At 44.5% G+C, this 22,673-nt stretch overlaps 1 protein-coding gene across 1 annotated transcript in view; it reads right to left on the reverse strand.

Moving 5' to 3' along the window:
• Nucleotides 1-22,673, reverse strand: part of ULK2 (unc-51 like autophagy activating kinase 2) — a 480,539-nt gene that overhangs the window by 266,669 nt on the left and 191,197 nt on the right. Inside the window, exons 8-10 of the mRNA XM_086948387.1 lie at nucleotides 15,390-15,440; nucleotides 14,290-14,378; nucleotides 5,791-5,959 (exon numbers count right to left, since the gene is read on the reverse strand). Coding sequence (XP_086804513.1) covers nucleotides 5,791-5,959; nucleotides 14,290-14,378; nucleotides 15,390-15,440 — 309 coding nt within the window. The remainder of the gene's footprint in view (nucleotides 1-5,790; nucleotides 5,960-14,289; nucleotides 14,379-15,389; nucleotides 15,441-22,673) is intronic.

The following is a 22,673-nucleotide window of genomic DNA, read 5'->3' on the forward strand; positions in this document are numbered from 1 at the left end:
TGACTCACATAATTGACGACGCACTTCAAATGCTAGACCAAAACGACACCTGCCTCCTCATCCTTCTTGATCTCTCTTCAGCATTCGACACCGTTAAACATGAGAATTTATTAGAACTACTAAACACAAGAATGGGTTTATCTGGAACTGTTCTCATGTGGTTCACTTCCTTTCTTCACAACAGGTCGCAGAAATTCAAGAGCAACAACCTGATGTCCTCGCCAATACCGGTAACGCTAGGCATCCTCCAAGGATCCTCTCTATCCACAACTTTGTTCAACCTAGTCATGGAACCTCTCACCACCTTGCTACAAGCATCCAATGTACACTTTCATATGTACGCCGATGACACCCAACTTTATCTCAAATTACAATCCCCCAATGACATCTTGCTCCTGAACTCAACGATCAGATGCACCCAATCCTGGCTTGCCGATAATCACCTTAAACTCAATGCCCTGAAAACAGAGTTCCTTCTGATCTCACCTCCAGCGAAGATATCCACCACTCAAATTTGGCTTGAACTCCTAACCGCACTCAATGTCCAACCCACCATCGTGGACTCAGCAAAATCTTTAGGCATAACACTCGACACCAATCTCAACATGCAGCAACATATCAGCAAGGCAACAAAGGGAGCGAACTTCCAGTTCAATACTCTGAGGAAACTTAAACCCTTCCTCCCAGCCAAAGACTTCCAAACCGCAGTACAAGCACTAGTCATCCCACGAATTGAATACGACAGCACCGCCCTCTGCGGACTCCCCCTAACTACAACCGCACCACTAAGAGCTTCTTTAAATGCTGCAGCGAGACTCATCACTGGGTCAAAAAAGCACTCCCATATTACCCCTGACTAGAGATCCCTGAATTGGCTGCCTTTTGAAGCCAGAATTCATCTGATAATCGCCTGCATGACACACAAGGCGGTACACCTGAATTCACCCGGCTACCTCGCTCAGAAACTGACAATCTCTGGGGGAACTAGAAACACGAGAGGCACAAACAATCTGCTGCTGAAACCTCGAAGATTCCGGAAGGAAAAAACATATAAGCGCTCCTTCTCAGGAATGGCGCCTAGGATTTGGAACTCACTCCCTCCCGAAACCAGGCTTATCTCTTCCACTTCACTCTTTAAAAAAGAAGTAAAAGCTATCCTCATGGCTAAATACACTTGAACTAGCATCTCGAACTCTGTTAACACTCTGCACCGACCTGTACTTCATGTTTGACCCCTTTGCTTATTTGTATGAGTTGTCTTATTACTCACATGATTGGCCTTGCAGCCACCTATTTGTACTGTGCTATCTATTGATTTATCTGATTGACTATGTTCCCTCATGTACCCCTCTATGTAAAGCGCTCTGATATCTGCGAAGATCTTGTTCGCGCTATATAAAACTTTCAAAATAAATAAATAAAAATTGTCCAGAGCCCTTGGACTGTGTATAGAAGTAAGTGGGGTACCCAACCTGTCAGTGATGCGTCCGCTGTTAGTACTACTTGTGGAACCGGCTCTTGGAACAGTCGCCCCTTGGAAAGGTTTTGTGTATTCCACCACTGCAGAGAGTTGTAAGTGCGACTGTCTACCAACACTAGGTCTTTTAGTTGTCCTTGAGTTTGGTTCCACTGCCGTGCTAGGCATTCCTGCAGTGGACGCATTTGAAGTCGTGCATGAGGGACAATGAATATGCAGGAGGCCATCATGCCTATGAGCTGCATGAACACTCGAGCTGGAAAAGAGTGCTGTGTCTGAAATTTTTGAATGAGAGTCTGCATGTTGGCTATCCTAGCTGGATTTGGATATGCCTTTGCTAATGAGGCATCTATTGTAGCTCCCAGATATTGCTGTATGTATGAGGGCTGTAGATGTGATTTTGGGTAATTTATGGAAAATCCCAGGCTGTGTAGCAGCTGGAGTGACTGAGACGTATGGCTTGCACATTGCGTGTACGAGTTGGCTTTTACGAGCCAATCGTCCAGGTATGGAAACATGTGAATGTGTTGCCTTCTGAGGTGTGCTGCTACTACCGCTAAACACTTTGTGAAAACTCTTGGGGCTATAGTTACCCCGATGGGGAGAACTTTGAACTGATAATGTTGACCTTCTATTGTGAACCTGAGGTATTTCCTGTGAGCTGGATGTATAGGTATGTGAAAGTATGCATCTTTGAGGTCTAATGTAGCAAGGAGGTCGCCTTGCTGGAGTAACGGGAGTACTTGTTGAAGAGTAATCATATGGAAATGCTCTGAGAGTATGTATTGGTTCAGAGGTCTGAGGTCCAATATTGGTCTGAGGGACTCGTCCTTTTTAGGAATAAGGAAGTATAGTGAGTATACTCCTGACCCTTGGTGTTAAAAAGGGTTTGGCTCTATGGCTCCCTTTGCTAGCATGGATGTTATCTCTTGTTTTAACAGCGTGAAGTGCTCTTTGGACATAGGACGGTGTTTGGGTGGTATGTTGGGTGGAGTAGAAGTGGGTTCCAGGCAAGAACCATACTGGATAATTTGTCTCACCCACCTGTCTGTGGTAATTGCGTTCCAGACTGGTAGAAATTGTTTGGCTCTGCCTCCGACTGGTGTTAGATGGTCTGGAGGGAGTGTGATGAAGTCACTGTTTGGCGGCAGTGGAGGCTCTGGGTTTATTGCCGCCACGTCCTCTGCCCTTGTTCTTGTTGATCCTATAACCACCTCTGCTGGAGCCTTTATTAAAGTAACTTTGGGTTTTGCTTTTGTATGTAGAGGAATTCTGTGATGTGTTGCCTCGTGCAGCGCCTCTGTATGAGGAGCGACGAAAGGAACCTCTATGTTGTTGAAACTGCAGTGCGCCCATAGATTTAGCAGATTTAGCAGTTTCTGTATCTTTTTTCATTTTGTCTAAAATGGTATCTACTGCAGGGCCAAACAGGAAGTCTTGGTTAACTGGTTGCTTTAGGATGGTGGATTGTACCTCGTTCTTAAAACCAGAGATGCGTAGCCGTGCGTGTCTGCACAGTAATACGCTAGTATTAATGGACCTGGCTGATGTGCCAGCTGCGTCAAGCGCACATTTAATGGAAGCATTAGTTCTAAATTTGCCTTCCTGTATGAGGTCGTTAGCCTGAGCTCTGAAAGTTTCTGGCAGGTGTTGCAGTAAACCTTCAAGTTGATCGTAGTGTGCTCTATCGTAGCGAGCCAGTAGAGCCTGTGTGTTTGGAATCCTCCATGAATTAGCAGCCTGTGAGGATACTCTCTTGCCTGAGGCTTCAAATATTTTAGACTCCTTGTCAGGAGGGGGAGCATCTCCTGTTGTTTGTGAGTTAGCTCTCTTGCGAGTGTTTGCTACTACTAGTGAGTCTAAAGGCAACTGGCCTTTAATATAAGTAGGGTCTGTAGGGGCCGCCTTATATTTGTTCTCAACCCTGGGATTGAGTACACATGCTCTGGCTGGATCTTAGAATAAGTCTGGCGCGTGTTTTAGTAGCCCTTTCAGCATAGGAAGTGTCCTGACATTCTTCTCAGAGGTCGGAAAAGTGTCAAATAGAAAATCTTCTTCTATTGGGTCAGTGTGCATGTCGACCTTGTGGTATTCTGCTGCCCTATCTAGCAATTGGTTAAAGACGATGGTGTCGTCAGTAGGCGACAGCTTTGTAGGGTATGGAGAGGTGTCTGGGATGGGTTGTGTGTCATATGGATCATTCTGGTCCTCCAATGTGTCATCCTGTGCATGAGGATCCTCTGGTTCATTAAAATCATCCTGAGGATCTTCCCCCATTTTATCCCCATCATTATAATCTGAATGTGTAGGAGAGTAGGGCAAAAAGGGCATATTAGGATAGAAAGGAGGAGGAGTAAAAGGCCTAGAGGGAGATGTCCCGTAGTCTTTTTTCTTTGGAGGAACAGGGGAAGGAGTGTTTGTGTCCAATGGTCTCTTTTTCCAGTGATAAACTCTAAGTTTTCCTGTTTTAGGGTCTATATAGTTTAGATTGTTCATCAGATACTGGATCAGGATGTAAGAGTTCTTCCTCAACTGTCCGTGGCTTTGGCGCCGATGTTTTTGGCTTACTGACTTGTTTTTGACTTTTTGGTCTGAGGGCCTTCGGTTGTGGAGTTTGTTTCGGCTCGACTGTTGCTTTGTGGTCGGTAACCTTTTTTTGGTTCGATGTCTATTCTTGGTTTACCAGTCTTTTTTGGTTCGGCGACTTTGCTTGGGTCGACGACCTGTTTCGGATTGACCGGAGCTTTTGGTTTGATACGTGTTTTATGCTCGACGGCTTTTTTCAGCTGAAGGTTTTTGGTCGAGTCGATGCCTTTTTTCGGTTTGACGAGCTTTGTGGTGTGATCCTGTTTTTGTTGATCAACACTCTTTGTAGGATCGACGGCCTTTTTTGGGTCGGGTGTTCTTTTTGGATCGACGACCCGTTTTGGTTCGAGGCTCTTCTTTGGCTCGATAGCTTTTGACTCGATAACCTTTTTGGGTTGGGCGACATTCTTTGGTTCGACCACCTGTTTCGGTTCGACGACCTTCGGTTCGACAACCCTTTTGGGGTCGACAACCTTTTTGGGGAGAATGTTACTCGGTCCTGGGCTATCAGAAGGCTTGGTTTTGGGCTTCGGAGCAGAGCCGGAAGGTTGGGGCTTCTGAAGGAGCTTGTCGATCTCGGCTAAGGTCTTTAGGCGATGCTTCGACCGGAGCCTTAGGTTTTGCGGTAAGCGATGTTGGGGGCTGTGTACTCACTGTTTGACCCGGCGTGATCTGGTCATCGGAGTCCGACTGGTCCTCAACGGTGACGATTTCTAGATCCAAGTCCGCCGCTTCTGCAAGGTCGTGTTCATCATCGAAGATGTTCTCCGGTTCCGGTGTCGGTCGCTGCATCTCTTGCCTAGCGGCCCATCGAATCTGGATGGTCTTCTTCGAACGGAATTGGGCACACGCTGGGCAATTTCCTTTGTTGTGCTCCGGTGAATAAGCACTTGTTTCATACTGTACGTTTGTCAGTATGCGGGAATTTGGAGAGGCATTGTGGGCACCTTTTGAACAGGCTCCTTTCCATCGACAGCAGGCCCACATGGCGTCGAAAGGCCCAACGGCCAGCGTCGACGACCGGATCGAGATGGAAAGTTTGGTCGAGTTAAGGAGTACCGAATGAGAAAAATACCGTCGAAGTCAAATGCCTTTTGGCCTTAGAAAGTAGTTTAGTTTCGGTTCGGTTCCGAAGTTGGGGTAGAGGAATAGCATCCGAACTCAATGGCGGAAAAAAACAATCTGAGGATGGAGAAGATGCCCATGCGCACTGTAGTCCAAGGGAGGAGTCACCTATCTCGTGATACTTCGAAGACTCTTCCAAGACAACAAGGTGCAATCATCCGGACCCAACACTAGGCGGCGATCTATGCTAAGATATGAATTCAGCAGCCCACATGCCTCGAACATAATGATATGGTTGCTTACTGGTAATCCTCATTACTTCTTAAACTCCTTACTACCTGCTCAAAGAAAAATAAAATAGTGTCAGCAGCACTGTCGTTTATGAGCCCAAGATGTTGATCACACTCCTCACAGAACTTAAGAGTTGCAAGCAACTCCTTTTGTAAGAAGGGCTGCTCTCCATTCACATTTCCACTAATGGGAGTCGCCCCAGTGATATTAAGATGACATGGCGTCATGTTAACCTTTTCAACAGTGCCATGTTCTCTATCTGGGTCTAGGAGTATACAGTTTCCAACACATCGCCCTTGTCTACTGGTTCACCATTACAAGTATGGAACGAGAAAGGTTTTCCTTTCAGTGTGAGTTGGCACAATACTCACATGGATCCGAAGAGATGTTGTGTGGCACGAGGACAAAGTCGTCAGTGTCACAGGAGGAGGTCTTGCTGCTGGTGCTTGCAGAATCTTTGGAGACTTGAAGGTAGTTTGGAGGTCCAAGAGGCGGGGAGGACAGAGGGTCTTCTTGAATTTGCTGCATGTCTGGCAGGGACTGGAAGAAAAGACATGAAACCTTAAAACCTGCATTAACCGTAAGACGCTGGAAAGCATACAGTATTTTTACCAGCAGACAAACTAAACAACCTGCATTATATTCACTCATGCTCATCCAACTTTCCTACTTTTTATGGACGTTCTAGGCAATTAAGTGCTCTAAAACAGTCAATTGAGGCCTAAAGTGATACTCTAAATACTAACAACGAAATGCTTACAGGATGATTGTATAAAGAAAGTAACATGAAAGAGAAGTGTGGTAAGACTTTGAACATTTTCATGAAAAGAGCAAACAGGTGAGGGGTACTGCAGGCCACACAACATTAAGTCCCTTCTATAGCACCAAGGCGGATCGTAAGACCATTTAACAGGGAAATTGATTAATATAAGTCAATATGTTGGAATCAGTTGATGTTTTGACCAGAGAGGAAGCACTGCAAAAAACAGAACGTGTGGCAACCCAGCAGCTGGAGCATTAAAGAGGCTGGCATTAGCAAGATCTGTTTCATCAAAACTCATAAATAAACAAGAAGAATCCTACTACCAGTGTGTAAAAGGAAAAAAGGGGGGAACACTTAGTGTTGTGTAAAATACCCCTCACACACCAACAGGCCCCTTGGTGTCATGCTTCATCATCGGGGTCTTCGCACCCCGCTAAGGGGATGCGGCACGCTTCGACCTGCGACTACGCGGGAGCGTTGACAAATTAGACTATGTGTGGTGTGTGTTGAGTGTAAGTGAAGGGGAATAGATGTGAGTGGGAGGTGTAGTGAAAAATTAAAAAGTACCTGGCTAGTGGGTAAAATGAAAAAAACTTTATTTCGTACCCCTGGCTGGTGCTGTTAAAAAGTGTGCAAAAGAACGAGGTTTTTTGTCTTAATTAGGGACAGAACCTCTGGTGTGCGTCGACATGTTTCGGTACTGGTGTACCTTCTTCAGGACGGGGCACAACTCCCAACCCTACTCACGTTTTTCTAAGGAAAATGGGTTTATTTTAATTTTTCTAAAAAGTGATAACACTCATTAAAAACGGCTACAATGTGCCTACAGCGGTTCTCTGGATCATGTAATTACATGTCCTGAAAAAAAGAAAAAAACATTAGGTTTGGTTACCATATAGGATTGGCTCAGACAGGTGCAGCCTGGGAACCTATACCAGTGGCCAAAAACGTTAATCATTGGGCCATTGTATGTACCACCCTCTGTACAGATAATAAGTCGCCACAGAATTGAATATATCTGAATGACAACCCCCTCCAAACAACCAATATAGTGCACCAAATCCCTGAAAATATTAAGCAAAAAAGCAGGCACGGAAAGAGACATTGTCATTTCATACTTAAACCAATGCCCTTTCTTGTTTAGATAACTAACTGGCAATCAACAACCGAATGCACCCTGAATGATGATATATTTTGGTAAACTGGAGACCAAGTACCCTCAGTGACTAGCGCCAATAACATAAACATCATCGCGCATGCTCTGTCGACAATCGGCTTTGCGCATGCTCTGTCGACAATCGGCTTTGCGCATGCTAGAAGAATGCGCCGAATAACCCGTTGTGCGCATGCGCGTACGAGAGACAGCCGCGCGGCAGCTGCACCCCATGGGCTCTCGATCAACGCGAGTCACAGCAACAGCCAGTGAGTGGCTGACGAGCGGAAAGTCCATATTTGGACATACCCAAACCCGGCAATGAACGAATAACAGAGGGTTACATGTTACATGTGACTAGACCACATGCGTGGAGGGGGCGGCAACACAGGTATCCTCCGTACATGGTCACTTGCCATTTCCGCTAATCAACCAATGGAAACACACCCAATCCTCCTTTATATACCGCCTAGCTCATCCGTACTTCATTCACGGCGGACCAGCTCAGGGTGGTAGAAGGAGGCCAATATAGGCGGATTTCGTGAGTATTTTTCAAACAAAGTCCAGCCTGTCTAGGTGTATGGCGGAGTTGAAAAGTGAGTAAAAGCAACAACACTGAATCCACTTCTCTATCCTTATAGATTGTGGATCCACCTACCTACCTTGATGCTCAGGACTTGCTCATGAGGCAATAGACAGCAAAGACCATGAGTATGTCCAAAGACAATAAGTACAAAAAAAAACTAAATGTGTCTTATATGTTGTTGTGTGTTTTGTATGTCTTTTTCCTTTACAGGTTTAATTAACTGTTTGGGGCTCCAGGTGACTGCACCTGTCTGAGCCAATCCTATATGGTAACCAAACCTAATGGTTTTTTCTTTTTTTCAGGACATGTAATTACATGATCCAGAGAACCGCTGTAGGCACATTGTAGCCGTTTTTAATGAGTGTTATCACTTTTTAGAAAAATTAAAATAAACCCATTTTCCTTAGAAAAACGTGAGTAGGGTTGGGAGTTGTGCCCCGTCCTGAAGAAGGTACACCAGTACCGAAACATGTCGACGCACACCAGAGGTTCTGTCCCTAATTAAGACAAAAAACCTCGTTCTTTTGCACATTTTTTAACAGCACCAGCCAGGGGTACGAAATAAAGTTTTTTTCATTTTACCCACTAGCCAGGTACTTTTTAATTTTTCACTACACCTCCCACTCACATCTATTCCCCTTCACTTACACTCAACACACACCACACATAGTCTAATTTGTCAACGCTCCCGCGTAGTCGCAGGTCGAAGCGTGCCGCATCCCCTTAGCGGGGTGCGAAGACCCCGATGATGAAGCATGACACCAAGGGGCCTGTTGGTGTGTGAGGGGTATTTTACACAACACTAAGTGTTCCCCCCTTTTTTCCTTTTACACACTGGTAGTAGGATTCTTCTTGTTTATTTATCAGTGCCCGTGGAGTAGGAATCCTACGTTGTACTCTACCTCCCTTCTTTGTTAAGTATAGTCATCAAAACTCATGCCATGATGCTATGGGTGCGATACGCCCTACTGAAAGATATATGTGTTCTACCAAAATAGAGAAATATCTGAACGGGTTGTGGACACAATATTGGCGATTCTGAAAGAATAGGCAAAAAGGTTTATATGAATGAAATATAATGTGCTAAAAAGCAGACATATATATATGTTTTAATATTTTAATCTATATCTCCTATCCTCCTTGCAAATGTCACAAATATCCCATCACATTAGGTTCAGAGGCTGTGATATCACAGGTCAATCCCTTCATGTGTGTTCGAAATATTGTAAAAGAAAGACATCCCTGACAGCTTTCCATAATATGGGGCAGAACAGCTATATTGTCTGTTCTATTGCATGATTGTGTTGTTTTTCATACTTCATGCAACACGAATTCATATTTATTTTTAGCATTGAAAATTGGGAACAAAAGAAAAAAATTGATTACCAGATATTTCCATTAATGTTTAATTTGGCAAAAAAGGGAAGATTTCCAGGGGCATTCAATTCTGCACTTACCATGGCGCTTACATGACCTACAATCGAACAGGAAGTCAGTGGTGGAGTGTACCGGTGGCAAGAATGATTATTAAAGAGTCCTCGGTTTATCTCGCCTTGGAGGTTTGTGTCACTTGAGAACAAAAAGAAAAAATGTAATCCCAGGTGGATTCGCTAACTATCAATGTGAGGACCAGAACGGCACGGAAGGTGCAGCCAACAGAAGCAGCTTGATTCGAGGGTCCTTAGATTGCAAGGTTTGGCCTTAATAATAAGGCTGGGAGCACCAATCAAGAGTAATGGGTATTTGAAGCAGGCCACCTGAACAATTGTTTTCTGTCTAACTGTAAACTAGTCAGCAGGCATGGACTGAGGATACAGTCCTAGGGCACAGTCCTACCACCTGAAAACAGATCTCCCGTGGAGGGGTCTGCACACATAAATCGATATATCATTGATGACAAACAATGAACTGCGTGCAGGAAATTGGCCGCTAAGTAACACTCCACCAGCAATTTCCTGCATTGGATGAACTGCAGCAGAATTGAGATAGGTAACAGAAAAGCTGAATACACCAGAGTGGCCCACACGTTTCTAACCTGTAGAACAGCATGGTGGAACTGGGAGCACAAGGTAGCAAAAAAGCCCCCTGGTTCAACGATGACCTTAAGAAATCCAAGAAGTTCTGCCGTACCCTCGAGAAAGCCCGGAGAAAAAACCCAACCACGGACAACCTGGCCACCTTCAAGAACGCCACCCGCAAACACCACCAGCTGATCCGATCCACCAAGAAATCAGCATTCAAGGATCGACTTGATAACAACGCCCAAAACAGCAAGGAACTATTCAACATCGTCAAAGAATTTACCAACCCCACCGCCGGCAACAACGACATCACTCCCTCCCAACACCTTTGCGACTCTCTATCATCATTCTTCCACAACAAAATCATCAACATACATAACAGCTTTGAAAACCAGTCCGAAGACCTATCCACTCCACCCACCTCCGAACCAAAACCACACTGGAACCCAATCACCACTGAAGACACCATCCGCCTGATGAACTCCATCCATTCAGGATCGCCAACCGACCCATGTCCCCACCACATTTTCAACAAAGCAGACTCCATTATCGCACCCCATCTCCACGACGTCATCAACTGCTCCTTCAACTCCGCCACCTTCCCGGAAAGCTGGAAACATGCCGAACTCAGCGCCCTTCTGAAGAAACCCACAGCAGACCCCACTGAACTTAAGAACTACCGCCCCATCTCGCTCCTCCCTTTTCCTGCCAAAGTCATTGAGAAAACAGAACAAAATGGCTGATCAGGATAATTTCAATGAAAAATCTGGACCCACGCAGCCGATATGTACTGCGTGGCCAACAGTTTTATATTACAAAAGAATTTATTTTCATTTGCAATCGAATTTCGTTAATTGCTCAAAAGATGACATCAAAGGAAAACACTGTCAAAACAGTCAGTTCAAAAACATACAATTGTGTGTACAATATATACAAATATACAAACATTTAAGGTAGAAACTCAAAATTTCTCGACACCAAACAAGAGACTTGGTACACAAAATAACATTTCACACCAATGACAACATAAAATGACCTTTACACAAAAAACTATATTTACACATTAGAAAGAGCCAGTCCTTAGACTAGAATCCAGTGGACAGGCGGATGGAATTAAGTTGCTGCAGAAGATCAGGCACAACCGGGCCCAAGTCATTCTTCAAGCCCCAGACTGGGATCGAAGAGTTTGGTATCCCGAACTACTCAGTATGAGCGTGTATCACCCGATCAGACTGCCTCTTCGGGAGGATCTTCTGTCGCAGCAGCATGGGACGGTCCTCCACTCGAATCTGTCTAGCCTCCAGCTACTTTCGTGGAGATGGAGCGGGGACAGTTGATTCCATTTGACTTGCCACTTGAAGTTTGTGATATCATTCTGGCAGCCAGGCGTCCCTCCACTAAATCAGTATACCCCTGCAGGTGGAACAAATTTGTGGCATGGTGCACAGCAACGGCAGTAGATCCCCCTTCCGCCTCTCTTTCAGAAGTCCTTTAGTTCCTCCTTTCTTTGGCCTGGAAGGGTTTCGTTCTGGCACTATTTATACCTTTCTGCAATTTCGGCCTTTCTTAGGCTCCCTGACCAGCCCTCTCTTTTCAAGTCCCCTGTCGTAAATTGATTTCTCCAAGGCATTACTCACTTTTTCCCTCCTATTCCGTTTGTGATGCCCCAGTGGGACTTGAATTTGGTTCTTACTTATTTGATGTGCGCTCCTTTTGAGTCGCTTCACAACTGTCCTCTTTGTTTACTAACTTTAAAGACTGCTTTCCTGGTTGCCATCACCTCTACTAGGCACATGAGTGAGCTCCAGGCTCTTTCCTGTAAATCTCCTTTTCTGTCTGTTCTTCCGGACAAGGTTGTGCTCCGCACGCGTCCTTCCTTCTTGCCAAAGGTTGTTACTTCCTTCCACATTGGGCAAACTATCCCTTACCCACTTTCTTTCCGCCTCCGCATCCTTCCAGAGAGGAAGAAAGGGTCCACCGTCTGGACCCAAAACGTGCGTTCTCATTCTACCTGAATCGCACACAACAGTTCCGTGTGGATGACTAGCTCTTTGTTGGCTACGTAGGCGCCAAGAAAGGTCAGGCTGTACACAAGAGGACTATCTCCTGCTGGGTCGTCTTGTATGAAAAAGCCTGTTATTCTCTAGCTAAAAAGGAGCCTCTGGTTGGACAGCGCGCCCATTCTACCAGGGAGACAGCGGCTACTACTGCATTGGGACGTGGTGTCCCCCTGCAAGACATCTGTCAGGCAGCCACGTGGGCCTCGTTGCACACTTTTACTAAGCATTATCGCCTTGACAGCCAAGTTTGGAGAGACGGCTTCTTTGGCCGTTCTGTTCTCCGTGACTTTCTGGTGTGATCTTGGTTCGCAGACACACCACCGGGGTTGGTATTGCTGGGGTATCTATTCTGAGGTAAGGAATCTATCACTTATGTGTCTCTTTCAGAGGCACAAGTTACTTACCTCCGGTAACGATATATCTGTAAGAGACATTAGTTAGTGATCGATTACTTACCGCCCCACTCAACCTCCCCGTTGTGCAAACTGATTTCTAGGGTTAAGGTCATCCCTTTCAGGGCCCTAATTTCAATACACCAGTGGTCAGTCTCATGCATGGTTCTGCGTTCCGGACACGGAAATTCGTGTACAGAACTTACATCAGCACGCTCGGGCGGCGTCTAAGTAGCAGCTGCGACGTCATCCCAGCGATTACGACGACTACGACGGACGCGAGCCGTACGACGCCACCTTCCGACATGCAGGGGTACTGCTGACGAAAACTTTACGGATCCAGTCTGACGCCTGGGGATAATTCTGATGTAAGGAATCTATCACTAACTAATGTCTCTTACATATCATTACCGAAGTTAAGTAACTTGTGTGATGTGTTTAGGAAGAGGTGCAGGTCTTGATGTTCAATGGTATTGCTGGAGACCTCAGCGAAACTAAGGCTCTGTAACAAAATTACACTTTGCAGCTAAATTGAAATTCAGAGTTGAATCAAATGGGTTTTCTGCAGACGCGACAAGTTCACTTGTAGAAAGCCACTACTTTACCAGGAGACAAGCACTCTCACCCTTGTCACAAGTGTAATTACCATATCTACCAGAGGGGGTAACAACTCCAGTCCTCACCTGTAGGAGGATATATTTATCTCAACACCCTGAAGTGGACCACACCTGTAGAACCCTTCAGTACCCACTGCGAACAACTACTCAACTGCAGGAGACCAGCACACTACAAGGGACACCCACTGAAATCTTCACCTATAGGAAAACATTGAATTGCATCCTCAGCAGTGCGAGACTGAGGAAGCCTCAGCACCAAGAGGTGTGGACCACCTGTTGAATGTATTAGTACCCAGAGAAGACACTAACTCCATCTGCTGGAAAACCACATATAATTAAGAGCTGGCACCCACTGAAATATTTAACTGTAGGAGGAAATCGCATCACACTTGCTGCAGCCTCACTTGTAAGCGGATACCTCAGCACCAAGCGGTGTGGACAACTAGTCTTTAACTGTTGAATGCTTTAGTACCTAGAGCAGAGTACTACTCTGTCTGTTGGACAACTACATATAACTCAGAGGTGACACCCAATGAAATATTTACCTGGAAACGAATCACACCCTCACTTATAAGGGGATACCCAGCACGCAGAGATGTGGACCACTACAGTCTTCACTTGAAGAACCCTTTAGTACCCAGAGTGGATAAACACTCCATCTGTTAGAAAACCACATATAACTCAGACTGGACACCCACTGAAATCTTTACTTGTAGGAGGACATCACATCTTCCGGGGTCTTCACATGTTAGATACATCACCACCCAGTGAACTAAACCACTCTAATCTTTAACTGGAGGACACTTTGTAACCAGAGCAGGTACCTACTCAAGCTATGGGAGAACAGCACATCGGGCAGAGGGGACGTCTTTTACACCCTTTATCTGTGGATCAACAACACATCACCCAAATGGGACAGACTGATTTTCTCACCTGCAGAAGGTAAATGTATAACAGATGAGACGACTCCTCTAACCCTACCTTGTAGGCAGACACCACATCACCCAGGTGTGACAACCAATGTAGCACAGGTCTCATGGGGAAGAACACTGCGCTGTTTGTAAACAACACCTGTTAAGCTGTGCATGAAGAAGAGAGTTAGGCCAAGGGCTTTACAGCAAGTCTGTGTCTGAGGTTTAATTGCAAACAAAAAATGACCAACCTTCTCTGCCACGTCATTGCCATGTAAATTCCTTGCTTCCTGCGCTGTATCATCCAACTAGAGAAAATCATGTGGCAGAATTTGGTGAACTATTTGAAAACATGCAAAGGACTTACTGGAGGAGAGGCAAATCGGCAAGATGGAGAGCTATTGCAAGCGATGTTGGAAGTTGATCCGGCATACGTAGGCACCGGCACAGGACAGGCTGTAGGAACAAAACTAAGCATTAGTACAGAACGCTTCTCACCAGTGGACAAGGCTTCCTTGGGACAGGTGCCCTTGTTTGAGAGCCTTCCAGAGATCAAAAGTTGCCCTACATTGGGGCTATTTGTTTTGTCATTCTTTGTTTTTCAGCTCCCACCTCTTTAGACTCTGGTAATTATGCTTTTCCTTTTAAAATATAGGACTTAAGACGAACTAGAATGCAAAGTGACTGGGGTAAAGATTACGAAGCACTGACATCATCTGGAGAAACTGGAATTTCATAGGAACATAAAAGTTTACTGGATGTGTAGTGCAGGTTAACGGTTTATATGAGAAACATGACGGTGTTTCTAAATGTCATAAGCACCTCCTGTACCCTCTTCTAAGCTCACTTAAGTGTGTCTCTTCCGGTTTGAATTTTCGTTTTAGTCAGGATTTGGAACGGTGTGCCTTTGAGTGTGTTCCACATTTGTCTTGATGTACAGTGGTCTGGTTTGCATTTCCTAAACTGAATAGATGAGTATAATTCACATGTGGAGGGTCACTCAAGCCCAGCCTGGCCTTGTATTCAGGACACCTAACAGGTATTTAGAAATGCATTTTGAGCCCCTCACCCTTGTCCTATTCAATTTGCTTCAAAAATGTTGCATACATATCACCACCCACATCCCTCTAACTCACACACCCCTCTGTATCTTGCACTGAGATCAAGCTTTTCCCTCAACGGTCAACACATGTTTCTGTTGCACTTTTTATTTGTGCCTGTTAATGAGGCACTGTGATACCATGTGCAAATGTAACATACATGGCTACCTTCAAATATAGACAATTGAATAACTACATCAGGATTCCTAGTGTTGGCAGCGACAAGACAGACGTTTGGTGTAATAAAATAATTTGCATTATCTGCGCACAAAGGGTAGTGCGCACAATGCCACTAACAGCCATCAAAGACATTAAGGAAGAGACCACACAAGTTAGGAAATCATTGGAAATCATCTCAGATACGTACATTTTTTGACTGCTGACACTTGTTCCAAAAAAGGGTGGTTGAAAAATGAATCTGCAAAAGAAGAAATCAAATGCTAAGACCAGGCAAATAACAATGTATTGCAAGGCAACACAAAGTTTCCACACAGCTTATTAGTTCGACCTAAGTCTCACTGAGGCGACCCTCTCTCTACCAGGTTACTAGATCTAGGAAAACGTATTTTCGGCTTCAGTTCAATTTCTATCTCATTAGCTTCAAATCTAAGAGCACTGTGGTCCGCTATAGGCACACAAGGAGACCAAGTCTTTATAGCTAGGTGGATCGCATATCCGTTTTAATTTGGATTTAATCAACATACGTGACAAATGGCTTCTGTTATTAGTGGTATAAAAAGCTGTATGCAACACAGAGGTAGACGAATTTTGGAATTCTCATTTTTCTGATTAATCTCACCACACCACCAAAGCATAAGACAACTGGCAGGCTGCAAAGAAGCCACATCTAGTGATGAGGCTGGTTATTTGTGAAAGATTTACCTGAGCCCCATCTCCCTTCTGCGCCATTTTCCCACTCCTTTCACTTCACTTCATTTTATTATTGTGCTTTAGTTGTTTTTTCACTGTGTTGCGGCCTAGCAATTTTCGATGTATTTATGAAAGGTCCAAATGCATGACAGTATTAGAACCAATATACATTTGCAGAATACTTTCTTGGCAATCTATGAAGAGTGTATTCATTACATGCTGCTTATAACTGTGTAAAGGCACTCTTGGGTGAATATCTGAAAAAGATCTTAAAAACCCCTACAGGAAATTGCTTTAGCCTTGACCCATCGCAACTTGCGTTACATCATGCAGAGGCTGGCCACACAACCTGCACTTCTTCCCTTCTGTTTTCATGGGGCCAGAGTATGAAATATGTTCACACACTAATGACGGGTATCTTTTTAAAGTATGAATTTACGAGGTTTTGTCAAACTTTAAATAATAAGAAATAAATATGATATTCACCCACAGTTAAAGAGGGTGTTTTTATATTATTTATGCATATGGTGGCACCATTAGCTCAGTTGTGCAAGGTACAAGGCAAGTTTGCGAGAGAAAAAAAAAAGAATCGAGTAGCAACACCAAACTGCAAACATGGTCATTACATAACCAGTGGTTGAGTTACAGCAATAAAATGATTGCAGCGCACCTTGTATTGGTCAAATAGCGACAGTGATATCACTTGGGACTGGAATCTCCGAAATGGGTGAGAAAAAATTGGATCGATCATGTGATGTTTCATGAGGTAGTAGGACAAATTACACAGGAACCCTTCCCATGGCAGTTTTAAAATGAGGTCTTACACGCTACAGAATCGGTTTGCCTATTAATGAATTTAGTTTGAAGACCGCTTACTAGGGGAATTGTGTTACTCTGAAAGTGGTATGAAGAGTGGAAAGGAGTGGTATGAGTGAAATCCTAAAACAATATTTGTTATTTAATTGAAAACGCAATGACTTTAGTCGAATAGGACCAAATAGTAATGATCCTTGAGTCGACCTGAGCCATGTCCAATAAAATAATACTGCCCCCTAAACCCAATGTAATAAGCAATCCAGCACCAAGACGCCATAATAATATTTAGGGGTTGTATCTAAAACCCAATAGTTCCTACCACCATCTGCTGTTGTGTTTATGTCTTCTTTTCAACTATATTTGTTTTCTACAGTAAAGAACTGTACATTGACGTAATTGGGTTACACTTAATAGAAGTTTCTACCCCCTCAATATCTTGAAATAAGACATGACTTTTTGCCCTCTCTGCTAAGAGAGAGTCAGGGGCCCAAGGGGAGTAACTTGGCCACTCTGTTGGACTTCATTAGCATTGGTGGTCCTGGAACTTCAGTGGGAAATGAGAATACTCACACAAGATACTGCCCCGTAACCACTGACTGCCCCAGGCCCCACGAAGAGGTGTCATACAGGTACACATGAAACAACAATGCAACTATTAAGGAATTAGATTATATCAAAGTTGACATACACGTTTCCGGAACATTTCCAATGGTTTCTTTTTATCTAAATGTTTTCTGAAGCCAAGAGTGACATTTAGGGCATGTCCACTTACAGAAAGGACAGTGCCAGAGGGGTGAGCATTATCCTCTTCTCACTGCTGACTGGTGTGGGAGGAAGTGGTGGTGGAGAGGAGAAGCTCCTTTACGCTTCAGAGATCCAACAGTCAACAGAGGCCTGGTGAGTCACAGTCGCACAACATTCACTCTCCAGCACAGAAGGTGCCAACTTTTCATAAGTCTATTATGGTTACACAATCAAAAGGACGTCACAGCCGCTGAATCCTTTAGCATGTCTCGCCAACCCTCTTGGCAGGAGAAGCTGGCAAGTTTTGAGACATGCCATCTACGCAATGATGTCTGACAAGCTTCAAGAAGTGTTGTTCAGAGCTTAAAAAAGGCAAGCACCTGACAGGGTACGAGGGCATATGATTTGAAGGCGATTGACCCGTCAGAGACAGGTATTTTCCTTTAAAGTCCATGACAACGACCTGAACACAACCCTGAATGACAGCGCAGCTACTAGTTAAAGTCCACTGATGGAGAGCACCCGGGTAATGGGTTATGAAACAATAAGAAATCCATGTTTAAGCCCTCTGATACTTCAGCCCATTTTCCAACATTCAAATTTGCGTGCTGAGGGAGGTATTACTGTTATCCAGATGTAACCCAGCATCAGCAACACAATAACACGCCAACCTAGACAACCATTCAACATGTGACTGAACTTCAGCCATGAGTTCCTTGTAACCAAACTCCAAACCATGTACTTTGCTATCATCTATTATAGATTCAAGATCACTAATCTTATTGCATGGAAAGAAAAGCATAAAAATGTTACCGTAAGTAAATTCATAGAAAATGTTATAACGGAGCACTACTACTGGTCAAAAGTGGGCAAAATTACAACCTGCCTCTACCTTCTGCACAAGGTAATGAAACAATTAATTTCTAGCCACTTAGTTGATCAGGAGTGTAAAAAAAATTCTGGAGGATCACAAAGCATCACTTTTCAGGATACCAGATATACTACCCCTCACAATAACAATAAACTGGTGATACAAATGAGTTATATCATTTTACCTGGTTGACATGTCACAATTAATGATGCCACAGTGCTCTAAAAAGTCTACTTTCTAAAAACAAAGGCTGTCCCCATTCGGCCATATGCCCAACACCTTTTTCTCTGGGCCACTCAGCTGTCCATTTCCCCACATCTCAATGATGTGCCAGTATCCCACAGTTGATCCTCTGTCTCCAGCCCAACAGTGGCACTTAGGGATCCAATGCTGCACAAATTAACTCTTGCTACATCAGTCCCCCACTGTGTCAATGACAAATAGCTATTCCTTTTCACACCACTGATATTGGATCCACATCACAGGACTTGTCCACATTAACTGGCAGCCTTCTTAACACCAGAGGTGTATCAAAAGTGAATGCAAAAATCTGGAACCTAATCAAAAAACAATTCCCTACAATTCTTTACCGGCACAGAGACTTTGTTCACTAACGATTAAGGTTCAAAAAGAACCAAATCATTGCCATATAACTAGGCCATCCTTGCCAACAACAGAAAACACTGCCACTCCATTTGAGCGGAGGAGTGTTGCCCCGCCTGCTGCGAGCACAGCAGGCACACATGAATAAGTAGAATGGCATGTCAATGCCATTTTATTTAAACACTGCAGTGCGGCGCCAGGGGACAGGCCTGAAACCTGTAATTGTAGGATTACAGCTGATCCTGCAGTGTGCATGTTGGTTTGGCCAGCTCTATTGCTACGGCCAGCCTGACATGCGCAGTGCACACCCAGCAATCCCAGGGCTGTGAAACAGTGGGGGAATTGCTGGCACAGGCCCCCAGCCTCAAAACGAGCACTCAGTTAGCCTGCTCCCATCAATCCTGGAGCTGCTCACAACATGACAGAAGATCCAGGATTGGTTGTATTGGTGTCAACAAAACAGGAAGGAAGTCCTTCCCTTTCATGCACATGATTGCTGATCGCGAGAGAGATGCGTACCCAGGGAACAAATATGTGTTGGGTTTGGTATCGTAGCGCCTCACCATTTTCTTATAGTTGTAGCCTTCACTGCTTCCGAAGATGCAGCGTGGAAGTCTTCTTCAAAGATACATTTTATGTAAGAAGTACTTTGCTCTATATTGGCCCATCCTTATTGGTTTGACAAGCAATATATCACGCCCACAAGAAAATACTGCCCTCCTTCCCCACCAAATTCCTCCACCTGCCTTAAGACATGCTCATAGTCTCCAATAGAACCCTCTTCATCCACGATCTGAATATCTGGGCTGACGATCATTCAGCCACCTTCATCCACAGGTTAGTGAAAGACATGAACTCCACTGGCTACTGCAAGCTGATTAAGGAACCAACCCAATCTGCACATATTTCACCCAATTCAGAGCAACCCAATCACTCTTCATTACTGAGCTACCCACAAAAATGCCCTCTACTGGTAGTCTATCGCTTGAAGTAAAAGAGTCACGTCAAGCCCTTGGTCAAATGTTCAAGAATCGCGTCAAGTTTTTGGCTAAGTGTAACCCCTCAAACTGCACCGCCGTAAATGGGACAAAATACAGGCCAATATATGGAGTACCCAGTGATCTTGGAATCATGAAAGAGGGCAGTAGATGGGTTGAAATACAATTGGAGGACACCATAACTACCAGTGGTCATGCAAACTGCCGGACACAAATCAGTGATATGAATAAGTCCTAACTGGGGAAGGAATATGCTATTTACCAGTATGCATCTGTTCTTGGCATAGAGGGCTGCAGAGTGGTACATTATGAATAGATCGCCATCTGGTGTTGGGCTCGGATGATTGCACTTTGTTTTTCTCTTGGAGAGTCTTTTGTATCTTGGTGACTCCTCCCTTGGTTGGTAGTGCGCATGGGCATCGGCTCCATCCTTAGATTGTTTTGCCATAGTAGGGTTAGATGGAGTAGTATGATAGAATACAGATAAGAATGCCCATGTAAGTGTATCTAAATAAGATAATGTTGGAACAGACACAGGTTTCCGGGGAGGCTGGGAGGGCATGTACCACTCTGCAGCCCTCTATGCCAAGAACAGATGCATACTGGTAAGTAGCATATTCCGTTCGAGGCATATGGGCTGCAGATGGTACATTATGAATAGACTATACAGCAGTTCTCTCCCTAGCGGTGGTCGCCCGTGTCTGTTGCAACTGTCTGAAATAAAGTTTTTAGTACCGGTTGTCCCACTCTAGCTTGTTGTGTTGTGTGCACATCTACACAATAGTGTTTTGTGAATGTGTGCGGTGTAACCCAGGTAGCTGCTTTGCATATGTCATCTAGTGGAATGTTTCCCAAAAATGCCATAGATGCTCCTAGTTTACGTGTAGAGTGAGCTCTAGGAGGAACAGTTAATGTTCTCTTTGCTTTTAAGTAGCATATCTGAATGCATTTTACAATCCATCTGGCAATGCCCGCTTTAGAGATGGGATTGCCTTTATGTATCGGAGAAAACGCAACAAATAGCTGTTTTGTCTTTCTGAAAGTTTGTGTTCTTTCTATATAGTACAATATTGCCCTTCTAACATCCAGTGTATGTAGGGCTCTTTCTGCTACTGTTTGTGGTTTTGGAAAGAAAACCGGTAATTCCACTGACTGATTGATGTGGAATGCTGAAATTACCTTTGGTAAGAATTGTGGGTTTGTTCTAAGAACCACTTTATTTTGGTGTAACTGCATGAATGGTTCTTGAATCGTAAAAGCCTGCAACTCACTCACTCTTCTAAGTGACGTGATAGCTACGAGGAAGGCCACCTTCCATGTGAGGAACTGTATTTCACACCTATGCATAGGTTCAAAGGGTGGCCCCATTAGTCTGGTAAGTACTATGTTGAGATTCCAGACTGGGGAAGGTGGTCGTCTTGGTGGAATGACTCTTTTGAGTCCTTCCATGAAAGCTTTAATTGCTGGTACTTTAAACAGGGAAAGATGTTGCCTGTTTTGTAGGTACGCCGCTATGGCTGCGAGATGAACTCTGATAGAGGTATATGCTAAGTTACATTGCTGCAAGTGTAGTAAATAGCAAATGATTTGTTTAGTGGATGCGTCCAGAGGGTTGATGTGCTTACTGTTACAGTGTATAGCAAACCTCTTCCATTTTGCTGCATAGCATGCTCTGGTGGTAGGACGTCTTGCTTGTTTAATGATCTCCATACATTCTGGTGGTAACTCTAAATATCCAAACTCTATGACTTCAGGAGCCAGATCGCTAGGTTCAGTTGTTTGGGATCTGGGTGCATTATTTCTCCATGGTTCTGTGTAAGATGCATGGGTAATAATCTTAGTTTTTGATGTGGCACCTGTGAGAGTTGTAGTAGCGTGGTGAACCACGGCTGTCTTGCCCACGTGGGTGCCACTAGTATCATTGTCATTGAGTGTTGCTGCAGTTTCCGAACCAGTAACGGAATTAGTGGTAGAGGAGGGAAAGCGTAAGCAAATTTGTTGGACCAATTTATCCATAGTGCATTGCCCTGGGACCGTTGGTGTGGGTACCTGGATGCGAAGTTTTTGCATTTTGCGTTCTGATGATTGGCAAACAGATCTATCTCTGGTTGCCCCATCTCTGGAAGAATGGCTGCAGTATTTGGTCGTGCAGCTCCCATTCGTGTACTTGTTCTGACTGTCTGCTTAGGATGTCTGCTATCTGATTTTGAACTCCTGGTAGGTGTTCTGCTAACAGATAGATCTTTTGAGGAATGGCCCATCTCCAAATGTCCTGTGCTAGTTTGGATAGTTGGAGAGAGTGTGTCCCCCCCTGTTTTTGAATATAATACATTGCAGTCATGTTGTCTGTTCTGATCAGGACAGCCTTGCTTGTTATTTGCATTTGGAAAGCCTTTAGTGCTAGAAATACTGCTAATAGTTCCAGGTAGTTGATGTGCAGTTTCTTTTGCTGCACACTCCACTTCCCCTGCACTGTGTATTTGTCCATATGCGCTCCCCATCCGGAGAGCGAAGCGTCCGCTGTTATTATCACTTGTGGAATTGGCTCTAGGAACGACCGTCCCTTGGAAATGTTTTCTGTGTTCCACCACTTCAGAGAGCGATACGTCCGGTCGTTTACCAACACCAGATCTGTAATCTGACCTTGAGCCTGATTCCACTGTGTCGCTAGACACTCCTGTAGTGGACGCATTTGTAGTCTGGCATGTGGTATTAGCAGTATGCAGGAGGACATCATGCCTAACAGTTG

The sequence above is a fragment of the Lissotriton vulgaris genome, unplaced genomic scaffold (genome assembly GCF_964263255.1).
Source record: "Lissotriton vulgaris unplaced genomic scaffold, aLisVul1.2 SCAFFOLD_740, whole genome shotgun sequence".
NCBI classification, from domain to species: domain Eukaryota; kingdom Metazoa; phylum Chordata; class Amphibia; order Caudata; family Salamandridae; genus Lissotriton; species Lissotriton vulgaris.